The sequence below is a fragment of the Pan paniscus genome, chromosome 8 (assembly GCF_029289425.2).
Source record: "Pan paniscus chromosome 8, NHGRI_mPanPan1-v2.0_pri, whole genome shotgun sequence".
In the NCBI taxonomy this organism is placed as follows: Eukaryota; Metazoa; Chordata; class Mammalia; order Primates; family Hominidae; genus Pan; species Pan paniscus.
Genome location: NC_073257.2, coordinates 78,113,927 through 78,127,494, shown reverse-complemented (window position 1 = coordinate 78,127,494; position 13,568 = coordinate 78,113,927). Strand labels below are relative to the sequence as shown.

Below are 13,568 nucleotides of genomic sequence, written 5' to 3'. Positions count from 1 at the left end.
TTTAATGGGATTGTTTTTTGCTTGCTCAATTGTTTAAGTTCCTTATAGATCCTGGATAGTAAAACTATGTTAGATTCATAGTTTGCAAATATTTTCTTCCATTGTGTGGGTTGTCTGTGTACTCTGTTGATAGTTTGTTGCTATGCAGAAGCTCTTTAATTAGAGATTCCACTTGTCAATTTTTGTTTCTGTTGCAATTGCTTTTTAGAATTTAGTTATAATGTCTTTCCCAAGGCTGATGTCCAGAATGATGTTGCCTAGGTTTTTCTTCAAGGATTCTTATTGTGGAAGTCTTATATTTAAATCTTTAATTCACCTTGAGTTAATTTTTCTAGATGATGAAAAATAGGGGTCCAGTTTCATTCTTCTGCCTTTGGCTAGCCAGCTGTCACAGCACCAGATACTGAATAGGAAGTCACTGCTTATTTTTGTCAACTTTGTCAAAGATCAGATGGTTTTAGTTGTGCAGCTTTATTTCTGTGTTCTCTATTCTGTCCCATCAGCCTATGTATCTGTTTTTGTGCCAATACCATGCAGTGTGTGTTACTGTAGCCTTATAGTGTAGTTTGAAGTCAAGTAATATGATGCCTCTGGCTTCTTTTTTTTTTTTCCCTTAGGATTGCTTGTCTATTCAAGATATTTCTTGGTTTCATATGAATTTTAGAATAGTTCTTTTTCTAGTTCTGTGAAAAATGACGTTGGTTGCTTGATAGGAATAGCATTGAATCTGTAGATTGCTTTGGGCAGTATGGCCATTTTAACGATATTGATTCTTCCAGCTGATGAAATTGAAATGATTTTTCCATTTGTTTGTGTCGTCTATGATTTCTTTCAGCAGTGTTTTATAGTTCTCCTTGTAGAGATCTTTCACTTCCTTGGTTAGATGCATGCCTAGGTGTTTTATTTATTTATTTGCAGCTATTGTAAATGGAGTTGAGTTCTTGATTTGGTTCTCAGCTTGAATGTTATTGGTGTATAGAAATGCTATTGATTTTTATACAATGATTTTGTATCCTAAAAAATTACTGAAGTCATGTCTCAGTTCCAGGAGCCTTTTAGTAAAGTATTTTATGTTTTCTGGGTATAAAATCGTATCAACAGCAAAGAAATGTAGGTTGACTTTTTATTTGTCTAGTTGGATACCTTTTATTTATTTATTTTGCCTGATTGCTGTGGCTGGGACTTTCAGTACTATGTTGAATAAGAGAGGTGAGAGTGGGCATTCTTGTAACAGTTTTCAAGGAGATTGGTTTCAGCTTTAGCCCATTCAAGTAGAGATTGGTTTCAGCTTTTGTCCATTCAAGTATAATGTTGGCTGTGGTTTCTCTTAGGTGGCTCTTATTATTTTCAGATATGTTCCTTTGATGCATAGCTTCTTGAAGGTTTTTATCATGAAGGGATGTTGTATTTTATCAAAAGCTTTTCCCACATCTGTTGAAATAATCATATGATTTTTGTTATTAATTCTGTTTATATGGTGAGTCATATTTATTGATTTGTCTATATTAAACCAACCTTACATTCCAAGAATTAAGTCTACTTGATCATAGTGAATTAACTTTTTGATGTGCCACTAAATTCAGTTTGCCAATATTTTGTTGAGGATTTTTGCATCTATGTTTATCAGAGATATTGGTATCAGAGATTTTTTTCGTTGTATCTTTACCAGGTTTTCCTATCAGGATGATGCTGGTTTTGTTGAATGAGCTAAAGAAGAGTCTCTCCTTCTCCATTTTTTGGAATAGTTTCAGTAGGATTGGTATCAGCTCTTCTATGTATGTTTGGTAGAATTTGGCTGGGGCTCTTTTTGTTGTTGGTGGTGGTGGGTGTTTTATTACTGATTCAATTTAGGAACTCGATTTTGGTCTGTTCAGGGTTTCAGTTTCTTTCTAATTCATTCTTGGAGGATTGTGTGTTTCAGAAATTTATCTTTTCCTCTAGATTTTCTAGTTTGTATGCACAGATGTGTTCCCAATAGTTTCTGAGGCTCTTTTGTATTTCTATGATATTGGTTGCAATGTCACTTTTATAACTTCTGACTGTGCTTATTTGAATCCTCTCTCTTTTTTCTTTGTTAATCTAGCTAACAGTCTACCGATCCTGTTTATTTTTTCAAAAAAAAAAAAAACACAACTTTGGTCTTCATTGATTCTTCCTATGAATTTTTAGATCTCAAATTCTTTCAGTTCCATCTAATTTTATTTTTTTCTTTTCCTCTGCTAACTTTTGGGTTGGTTTATCTTGTTTTTCTAGCTCCTCTAGGCATGATGTGAAATCATTAATTTGAGATCTTTCTAACTTTTTGAGGTAGGAGTTTACTGCTATAAACTTTCCTCTTAACAGCACTTTTGCTACATCCTAGATATTTTTATATGTTGTGTCTATTATTTTTATTTATTTCAAAGAATTTTTTGGTTACTGCCTTAATTTCGTTGTTTACCCAAAAGTAAATTTATTAGTCCATTTTCACATTGCTATGAAGATACTATATGAGACTAGCTAATTTATTAAAAATAAAAAGAGAGGTTTAATTGACTAACATTTCACATGTCTAACACTTTTAGTGAGTTGTTGAAGTTCCTCAACATTATCGTGTGGCTGTCTAAGCCTTTTTGTAGATCTAGAAGTACTTGTTTTATGAATTCAGATGCTTCAGTGTTGGGTACATACATATTTAGGATAGTTAAGTCTTTTTGTTGAATTCAACCCTTTATCATCATGTAATACCCTTCTTTGTCCTTTATTACTGTTGTTGGTTTAAAGTCTTTTTTATCTATTATATATTATATTTTAATATATTTTAAAATACATATATTTTACCTAATATGTTATATATATTATATTTTAAATATATTTTAAAGTACATATATTTTATCTAATATAATAGCCGCTCCTCTTTTTTGTTGTAGTTTAATTTGCAACATAGATATTTCTTCAACCCTTTACTTTGAGCTTATTGATGCCATTATGTGTGAGATGGGTATCTTGAAAACAGCAGATGAATGGATGTTGTTATTCTATCCAACTTGCCACTCTGTGCCTTTTAAGTGGGGGGTTTAGGCTATTCACATTCAAGGATAATATTAATATGCAAGATTTTGATCCTATCATGAAGTTGTAAGCTGGTTGCTTTGTATTTTCTATGGTTTGATTGCTCTATAGATCTGTGGGCTCTGTACTTGTGTTTTTGTGGTAGCAGGTATCAGCTCTATATTTTCCCCATGTTTAGAATTCTCTTAAAGGTCTCTGACACGACTGGCCTAATGGTAATTAATTTTTTTAGTGCTTGTTTGTCTGGAAAATATTTTTATTTCTCTTTCAGTGATAAAGCTTAGCCTGGTGGGATATGAACTTTTTGTTGGAATTTCTTTGCTTCAAGAATTCTGAAAATAGGCCTCCAATCTGTCTCGGCTTATAAATAAGGTTTATGTAGAGAAGTCTGCTTTTAACCTTTTGAGATTTCCTTTGTGTGTCTTCTGACCTTTTTCTCTAGCTGCCTTTGAGATTTTTTCTTTAGCATTGACCTTGGATAGTCTGGTAATTATATGCCTTGGTGACGTTCCTTTTTGTATAGTATCTCTTAAGTGTTCTCTGGATTTCTTATATCTAGATGTCTACCTCTCTAGCAAAATTTGGAACATTTTCTTGATTTATCACTTCAAGTATTTTTTCTAGGTTGTTATCTTTTTCTCAGTCTCAGGAATGTCACTAATTTTTAGGTTTGGCCACTTTACATAATCCCATATTTCTCAAAGACTTTGTTTATTTTATAAAAATTACTTTTTCTTTATTTTTTTCCGACTGGGCCAATTCAAAAGACTGGTCTTCAAGATCTGAAATTCTTTCCTCTACTTAGTCCAGTTTATTGGTGAAGCTTCCAGTTGTGTTTTGAAATTAAGTTAGTTTTTTAATTCCAGAATCTCTGATTGATATTTTAAAGATGTTTATCTCTTCCTTCATTCTCTGGATTGCTTTAAAAAGTTTCTTTGTGTTAATTTTCAACCTCATCTTGGATCTTATTGAGCTTCCTTGCAATCCACACTTCAAATTCTTTATCTGTCATTTCCAAGTTTCCACTTTGCTGGGGACCATAGCTGGAGAACTAGTATGGTATGTTGATGGTATCACTACATTTTGAACTTTCATGGTGCTAGAATTCTTACACTGGTTCTTTCTCATCTTGAAGCATTGATACTTCAAATTTTTGTAATTATATTTGTGCAGATATAATTTTTCTTTTCTTTCCCTATAATACTATTGATTTTTTTTTCTTTCCCTTTCCCTTTCACATCTATTTTTCCCTAGGGGGTGTGACTTTAGAGAATGCTGGGTAAGGTCTTTTGGCTTAACTTGTGTACTCCTACACCTTTCTGTCAGCAGGTTTCATATTGGGTGGTTCAGTTCCACCTACAAGCCTGTAGATGGTGTGTATGACCAATACTGATGGGTGTATACTTCATCCTTGTTTACTGGCAGAAGCTCTTTCTTGCCTCAGGCAATGGGCTTATTCTTGTAGTGCAAAATGCTCTGAGCTCCCTCCTCAGCCCCAGAGGTGTTGGGAGCAAGATGGGCAGGTCTAGACTGGCAGGTTTGCCTACAAATTCCCTAAGGGCAGGCATGAGCACAGGTGCTGAAGCATAATCCAGTGAGTGGGTACCAAACACCAAGAGGTGTGCCTAGATATGGAGCTGGGAAGCTTTCTTGTCCTCAAGTTCTCTACACACAGATTTGGGGTGGCCTAAACTCCTAATCCAGGGGACTGGGTACTCCAGATGCTGGGAGATCTGCCTAGGCATGAAGCAGAGAGGCTCCTCTACATACCTGGATCCCTGCAGAGAAAGTGTGGGGTGGCTCAGGCTGTCAATCTGAGCAAACATGTACTTTGAATACCTGGAAATCTGCCTAAGCGTGGAGTGGAGAGGGCCTGCTACACCACGATCTATGCACAGAAAGGGTAGGGAAGCTCAGCCTGCTGATTTAGGCAAGCTGGTACTCTGAATGCCTGGAGATCTGCCTGGGTATGGAGCAAAGAGAGTCCTGATGCACCATGATCTATGCCTAGGAAGGATGGACAGCTCAGGCTGTCTCAGCAGGTTTTATTATTTTATTTTTTATTTTTATTTATTTATTTTTTGACACAAGGTCCCACTCTGTTGACCAGGCTGGAGTGCAGTGTTGCAATCATGGCTCACTGCAGCATTAACTTCTCGGGCTCAGGCAATCCTCCCACCTCAGCCTCCACCTGGCTAATTTATTTTTATTTTTTGTAGAGATGGTGTCTCCCTATGTTCCCCAGGCTGGTCTCAAATTCCTAGGCTCAAAGGATTTTCCTGTTTCAGCTTCCCAAATTGCTGGGATTATAGGCATGAGCCACTGCATCTGGCATTCAGCATGTTTTAAATACACACAATTTTTAATAGAATTTGATTGCAATATTTACATATTGATTTTTTTAATTTCCAAAAACATTTTTCCACATCCTTTGTAACTCTATTTTCTTGATACTGAGTAATGCTACATTATATTGATATTCATTCTTATTTAGTCTTTCCATTATTTTGGGACATTTAGGTTATTTCCAAATTTTGCTATTATACATAATGCTACAATGAAGATCTTTGCATATAAATCACTGTCCACATTTCCTTGTTCTTATAAAAATTTACTAAAAGTGGAATTAAATTAGAAGGAATTTTTATAAATTTATTATAATTGCATAGGAGAAAGAACACAAAGATTAAATCTTAACCAAAGCTATTTACCATGGTATGATAAAGCTCAAAGCTGTCCTCCAGGAAGTTCCTTCGAAAAGATAAAATGATGTAGGAGGCTGGTTTTCATAAGGAAATTTAATATTTTAAAACATGTGTCCTGTCTGTTTCTTGGCTTCAGTTGGATTCACAGCTGTTATCTAAGGTAGAAATAATTTCCTTTGTCTGTAACAGCTAAGTACATTGAATGCTGAAAGTAGTAGAACATATTATGTTGCTCCATGTTGTTTATGCCCATTTGAGTAGCACAGGACAGACAGTGTAGAGACCATGAGTCTCAAGCAGCGTTCTAATAGTAATTCTAGGAGCCTTCTAATAGTAATTCTAGGTGAAAGAAATAATTACATTTTAAATATTTCTATAGATTTACCAAAAATATAATCTGAAGGCTTCTAACCTTTATCATAAATTAAAGGCAGCTATTTTATATACCTTTTTATGTCTAAAAATTATTTTAACGTTTCTTGGCCAGGTGTGGTGGCTCACGCCTGTAATCCCAGCACTGTGGGAGGCCAAGGCAGGCAGATCACGAGGTCAGGAGATCAAGACCATCCTAGATAACACGGTGAAACCCTGTCTCTACTAAAAATACAAAAAATTAGCCAGGTGTGGTGGCGCATGCCTGTAGTCACAGCTACTCGGGAGGCTGAGGCAGGAGAATCACTTGAACCCGGGAGGCAGAGGTTGCAGTGAGCCAAGATCTTGCCACTGCACTCCAGCCTGGGCAACAGAGCGAGACTCCATCTCAAAAAAATAATTATTTTAACGTTCCTTTTGGCTAAGCTGAAGTAACTAAGGTTGCAAAATGAATGAACTATTGTAAATGGTAGAAGCATATCAGAAGCTACTTGGTCCTGTATGAAAATAAAATTGCTGCTTTATAAGGTACCTGCCATGTGAATACTGTATTTACTCACCTTGATCTAACTATTATTTATTCTGCTATATCCATTTTTATCTTTGATGCATATTTAGTGCCCAGATCCATCTTGCAAACAAGACTTGTTGGCCTACCTGGAACAGATTAAGTTCTACTCCCACCAGCTGAAAATCTGCAGTCAAGTTAAAGCTGAGATCCAGAACCTGGGAGGAGAGCTCATCATGTCAGCTGTGAGTACTGCCTAGCACTTACATGATCACAGGTGGAAGATGCTTGAAACAGAGTAACTACACCCTTGTTTACATGACCAAATCTTTTAGGTAAAATTAGTTTAGAAAAACTAAATTGGAGTTTTTATTAAAAGTACATGTATTTAAACTAGCAAGAAATCTTAAACTAGCAGATTTCTTGAAGGTTAAAAATGTTGTTTTTATTTACTTCAGAGATTAAAGAGTAAATCAGGTTTTATAAGCCATTTGGATGAGAAATGCATGTTAATTTAGAGCATGACTTCAGAATGTGTACAGATGGAACTCCGGAATGAATCCTATAATTTTTCTAAAATAAATGCATGTGGAATTGCAAATTAATAAAATGATTGCTTCACTGCTATTAATTGATATTCATTTTCCCCCTATTTCTTTTTATAACATAGATGTTCATGTCTTGAGATTTTTCATTTCCATATATATTTTCAGAAACGGAGTATGATAAAACTTAATAGATTTAGAGGAATTTTCATAAATTCTTTGGTGGTCCTGAGTTTTAAGCTGCTATAAATTACCATGGTAGAACTAATGTATAACTTTTCTACTCATCTTTTAATAGCAGTAGATCATTTCTCTGGAGAAGAAATGGTAATAAAATAATATTTGATATCTATATTGGATTCAGTTATCAGTGACTTTGAGAAGGACATGGACTAAGATTATAAATTTAAGTTTAAATGAAACAATATAAATATTCTGGGAATTTATATTTCTGAGAAAATTTTTTTTAATTACACTAGTGTATTTATATGTCTGTAACATATAGGGCCTCTCTATCCTGGCATTCGACAGTCCCTCAATGAGTTAATGTTCTGAAAGAGGATGTAATTACAAAAGCACAAACAAAGGATCACCATCAAAAGTAGTGGGCAGGGGCCAGTTGCGGTGTTTCAGGCCTATAATCCCAGCGCTTTGGTGTCCAGATCACTTGAGCTCAGGAGTTCAAGACCAACCTGGCCAACATGGTGAAACCCTGTCTCTACTAAAAATACAAAAATTAGCTGGGTGTGGTGGCGCATGCCTGTAATCCCAGCTACTCAGTAGTCTGAGGCACGAGAATTACTTGAACCCAGGAGGTGGAAGTTTCAGTTAGCCGAGATCGTGCCACTGCACTCCAGCCTGGGCGACAATGCGACACTCCATCTCAAAAAAAAAAAAAAAAAGTAGAGGGGAGGAAACAAATAGTGACTGTCTATGTCTTGCCTATATTTTATGTTAATCTTCACAATAACATGCCAGATGGATCACTTATTTATTTGTTCTGTTTTCTTATATAGCTTTCCCAATGTCATACTAGTAAATGTCAGAGTTGAGTTTACCTTCAAAGGTCTATGATCCCTCTGTTCAGAGAGACAACACTGAATTTGTGATGAAAGTGAAAAACACAAGTCGAAAGTGAATAATTTGGAAATTATAAGATGGTATTGCATTCTAGCTTTTTATTCCAGTGGTTGTTAGAGGGGGAAAAATAGTGTCTTTGATATTCAAATTTTATCAAAAATCCCACATAAACACAGTGAGTGCATTACTAGTGCCCTGTCACTTTTCAAAGAAAAATGCATTTTGTTTAGTCACAAGCCATGCAAATAGGAACATGCATGTGTACAGACACATATGCATACATGTATGTATATATACATTTATATAGATACACACAGCATGTATGTGTGTATAGATGCATATGTATTAATATGTATACATATTTTTAACTACTGTATATTCCTTTTGGCTTATTAAACATCCAGTCTTCATTTTCTCATTTAACATTATACTGCCTTAAATATGTAAAAAAGTATGTTTATTTGGAGGATAAACTCTTCCATTTACTTTTGTCATTTTCACACACTAATCGTGCTTTGTAAGGTCTAAATTTCATATAAATTTTATTTTTCAAATATACAGTTTCATGTTGTATGACGCTAAGCTTTCAAAAAATCTGTGGTAGAAGTTCAGCCTCTGCATAGCTGTTAAAATATATTTGCGTTAATTATCCTTCCAAAATACAATTTCCTTTCTATATATAGAAATTCATTCCTGTTTGGTATGATGATTCAAATTCATGAACTTTACATATATTACAGATAAATTAGGCAGGAGCTATTTAGAATCCATGATTTACAATTTAAAAGCTGAGTCATTATATAAAATGAGGAATAGCATTGCAAATCCAAAACTATCTGTCATCATCTCACTCACTATTCCCCATTAGAAAAAAAATAAATCTGAAAAAGGAGAGCGTGCCCCCTTTTGCAAATCTTACTGCCATCTGTTTGCAGGTAGATCCTAGAAAGCTTTCTAAATACATTACATTTACGTGTGCCAAAGCACACTTACTTTAATCTCTCAGTGACCCTGAGGTCTTGTCTTGTTCCTATTCTTTAAATTCAGAAGATCTAATCTATCATTTTTCTATAAGATCTCTTGAAAAATGGCAAGCATGATTCCAAAGCAGAGAGACACTAAAAATTACAGAAATTTGGTATTCAAAACTGCAGACTATTCAAAGTTTACTAAATAAAGCTGGCATCCAAAGATTAGGTTCATGAAACATTGCCTTACCAAATATAGTGGGTTAAAAATAAGTAGGTGTGAATGGAATGCATTTCTAAAGTGAATGGGCAGTATGTTCTGTTCTGGGTCTGAGGTGTGAGGGTTTAGGATAAAGAAGATGAATTAATAAAATAAAATAACCTGAGAGATATTCTTCTAATACACCATTTAATTAAAATTATTCCACAATCATTCTTACATCTATATTGCAAGCACTCATCTTGAAGTTGCATGTTTTACCTGTATAGAGACAAAATATATGTAGTTCATTCAAATCCATTACTATGAATTGAGCCCCTCACTGTGCAAGGCATAGTAGTACATCTGAGGGATGTAAAGATGATTATATGGTAATTTCCTTAAGATATTGAAATGCATAAAAAATTAAGAAACATAAAATGTACCTGAATATACAAAAAAGATTCCAGAACACTGTAATAAACCATACAACATTGGCATGTAAAAATGTACATGTATAGCAAGTGAGGAAATAATTTATTTGATGTGCAGAGCAGGCAAGAGAAAGCTTCATAAGTGGCTCAAACCTGCTTTGGGCCTTGGTTAATAAGTAGAAAACAAATGTGTACTTGTAGGAGGAGGAGAGGGAAAGGATTTGAGATAGAGGGGACAACTGAGATAAAACAGAGATAGGGAAGACATGCATGGAATGTTATGGACATGGTGTGCAGTCTGATTTGACTGAAATCAACTTTCCTTGGTACTTTTGGTGTGTGTTTTGTGGAATAAGGGTGGGTGGGCAAGTAGAGCAAAAGCTTGTAAAGGAAACTGGGAATGTTTTGAAAGGATCATTTATAATTTAGTTTTACCCTGTAGGCAATTGAGAGTAATTAACAATTTCTTAGTTTGAGATGGCAATAGTAAATCTATGTATTTCAAAGTTAACATTTTTTAGACACATCAGTGATAGATTAGAAAGATAAGGGACTAAAGGATTAAGACCTATTTAGGAATGACTTTTAAAAAATAGTCTAAGATGTTTATTGCAGCACTAGTCACAATAGCAAAGACTTGGAACCAACCCAAATGTCCATCAATGATAGACTGGATTAAGAAAATGTGGCACATATACACCATGGAACACTATGCAGCCATATAAAAGGATGAGTTAATGTCCTTTGCTGGGACATGGATGAAGCTGGAAACCATCATTCTCAGCAAACTAACACAAGAACAGAAAATCGAACACCACATGTTCTCACTCGTAAGTGGGAGTTGAACAATGAGAACACATGGACACAGGGAGGGGAACATCACTCACTGGGGCCTGTCGGGGGGTGGGGGGCTAGGGGAGGGATAACATTAGGAGGAATACCTAATGTAGGTGATGGGTTGATGGGTGCAGCAAACCACCAGGGCACGTGTATATCTATGTAACAAAACTGCATGTTCTGCACATGTAACCCAGAACTTAAAGTATAATAAAAAAAAAAATTAGTCTAAGAGAGAAACAGTGAGAACTTACTTAGGGCAATATTGATGAGAATGGAAAGGAGTGTATCTATACAAGGAACAATTCTGAGGAAAATATGTTTAGAAGCAATTATCCATTGGGTGTTAAGAGTGAAAAAGAAGAAAGAATTAAGAATTTCCTAAAGGTTTTGAGGTTAAATAGTTTACTTAGTCAACAATGGCATCGTTAACTAAACAGTATATATAGAAGGAAGACCATGTTACGGTGAGTATGGAAACTCATTCAGGTTTTGCTTGTTGAATTTAAGTGACTAAGGGGCATCCAAGGAGAAAGGTTTAGGAGAAGTTGGGTCTTTGGTTCTGGAACTTAGGAAAGAGGTATGAAAGAGAAGTATATGGGACCATCCAGTGAAAATATGTTGGATGCCATTTTTTAAAAAATAGCTGAGACAGTGATCCAGAAACAACTTTTTTCACAAAGTGATTCCAATGTACCTTTATAGATTCTGAGACTTGACTGTGGCAGTTAAAACAAATTGGGAGTTTACCGTCTCCATAAAGTGAGTCTGCAAATGGGCGGTCTAGAACTGTTACGACAGCTTCACAAAGTCACCAGGGAATCAGGCACTTTTGCCTTTCAGCTTCACTTTTCTTGGCTTCCGGCTCTCGTTATTATCAAGGTCAAAAATATGGCTTATACGGCTCTAACAATGACTTGTATATTCCAGGCAGTAAGAATAAAGAGAAACTGAAGCAAACATTCCTTACACTTTGAAAGGGACCTTCCAGAAGGTCCCTTTCAAATACTAATTTTTTTTTTTTTTACAAACTATTCGCTAGAGCTTAGTCATACTGTTATATTTCACTGCAAGGTATGCTACAAAATATAAATTTTGTATGTTTGTTTGTGTTTTAATCCTGCACATTGCTTTCCCCAGTGTAATCAGAGTTCTGTTTCTATGAAAAAGAGAATGGATATTGGGTGGCAGCTAACAGTTTCTATCATATTCCCTCTATGATTACCAAAATCACAGCAGTACACATATCATAGTCATATTTTTGCACATATTCCCCTCTAGACTATAAAGTCCTTGAATATTTTTACATGATTTATGGTGTAGTGGCCAACGACTATAAAGGATGCAACCGGCAAAATTATGCAGGTTGGCTTAGCCTTAAAAGTACACATTGGGTTTTGCATTTAGAAGGTGTTTTTATATCTTTTTAAAAGCAGTATCAGTATTATGGTGAAGGCAAAAATTGTATCATGATCAGTTGAGTACTGAGTATGCAATGACAGATAAAATATGGTGGCACAGACTCAATTTTCCAAAAGTTTGAAGTTGAAAGGAATAAAAGAGAGAGAAAGAAAGCGAGAGATACTTGAGGGTCAGAGCAGACAGAGTCACCTAAAGCATTTTTGTTTGTTAACATTTTTATTTATATACTGCCTAAAGTGGCAGTAATTGAGAAATGTTTAGGTAAAGAAAAAAGAGCGGCCAGAAGAGAATGAACCTGTGAAAAATTAAGACTACAACTGATGGAATAAAGTCAAGCAAATGAGAGAATGTGATGTTAGAATGGGTAGAAAGATTAGGTTTGGAAAAAAAGAAAAAAGAGCTCTTCTTCTCAGCCAGGATGAAGTTGAATTAAGATATAATCACATTTATTAAATAAAGAAAATGTGGTACATATACACCATGGCATACTATGCAGTCATATAAAAGAATTTAATTATGTCCTTCACATCCACATGAATGCAGCTGGAGACCATTATCCTAAGCAAATTAATGCTAAAACAGAAAATCAAATACCACATGTCCTCACTTACAAGTGGGAGCTGAACATTGATTACACAGGGACATAAAGATGGGAACAGTAGATACTGGAGTCTCTAAAAGGTAGGAGGGAGAGGGGTAAGAGCTGAAAAAATTCCTGTTGGGTACCATGTTCACTATTTGAGAGATGAAATTAATAGAAGCCCAGACCTCAGCATCATGCTATATACCCTTGTAACAAAACTGCACATGTACCCCCTGAATCTTTTTTTTTTTTTTTTTTGTTGAGACGGAGTCTCGCTTTGTCACCCAGGCTGGAGTGCAGTGGCGTGATCTGGGCTCACTGCAAGCTCCACCTCCCGGGTTCATGCCATTCTCCTGCCTCAGCCTACCGAGTAGGTGGGACTACAGGTGCCCGCCACAGCGCCTGGCTAATTTTTTGTATTTTTTAGTAGAGACGGGGTTTCACCGTGGTCTCGATCTCCTGACCTTGTGATCCGCCCACCTCGGCCTCCCAAAGTGCTGGGATTACAGGTGTGAGCCACTGCACCCGGCCGTACCCCCTGAATCTTAAAAATAAATAAAAAATTGATTTAGTCTAACTTAAAAAAAGATATAATCACATTTATAGAAATGAATGAAAGGTTGAAGAATTTCTTGCTGATAAATCCCATGTTTGGTAAAATGGAAAGAGTAGTTTTCTGTTAAAATTAAGATTTGAGCACTCTATTCAAGTTTCATTTTAGCAATAGAACAAAATAAGGATGCACATCTCAATCACTTTTCTCAACATTGCTTAGAAGAGAAAATAACCTAAGTTCACAGCAAGTTTTTGAGATCATGAACAGAGATAGCATATGATAGACATTTTTTACCAGAGCCAAGCTCC

The 13,568-nt window shown here is 35.5% G+C and overlaps 1 protein-coding gene across 4 annotated transcripts in view; it reads left to right on the top strand.

Annotated features, from left to right (window-relative positions):
• Positions 1 to 13,568, top strand: part of CTNNA3 (catenin alpha 3) — a 1,760,513-nt gene that overhangs the window by 1,700,000 nt on the left and 46,945 nt on the right. For all 4 annotated transcript variants that reach the window (XM_034930662.2, XM_008955790.3, XM_034930660.3 and 1 more), the window contains one exon: positions 6,747 to 6,881. In XM_034930662.2, coding sequence (XP_034786553.1) covers positions 6,747 to 6,881 — 135 coding nt within the window. The remainder of the gene's footprint in view (positions 1 to 6,746; positions 6,882 to 13,568) is intronic.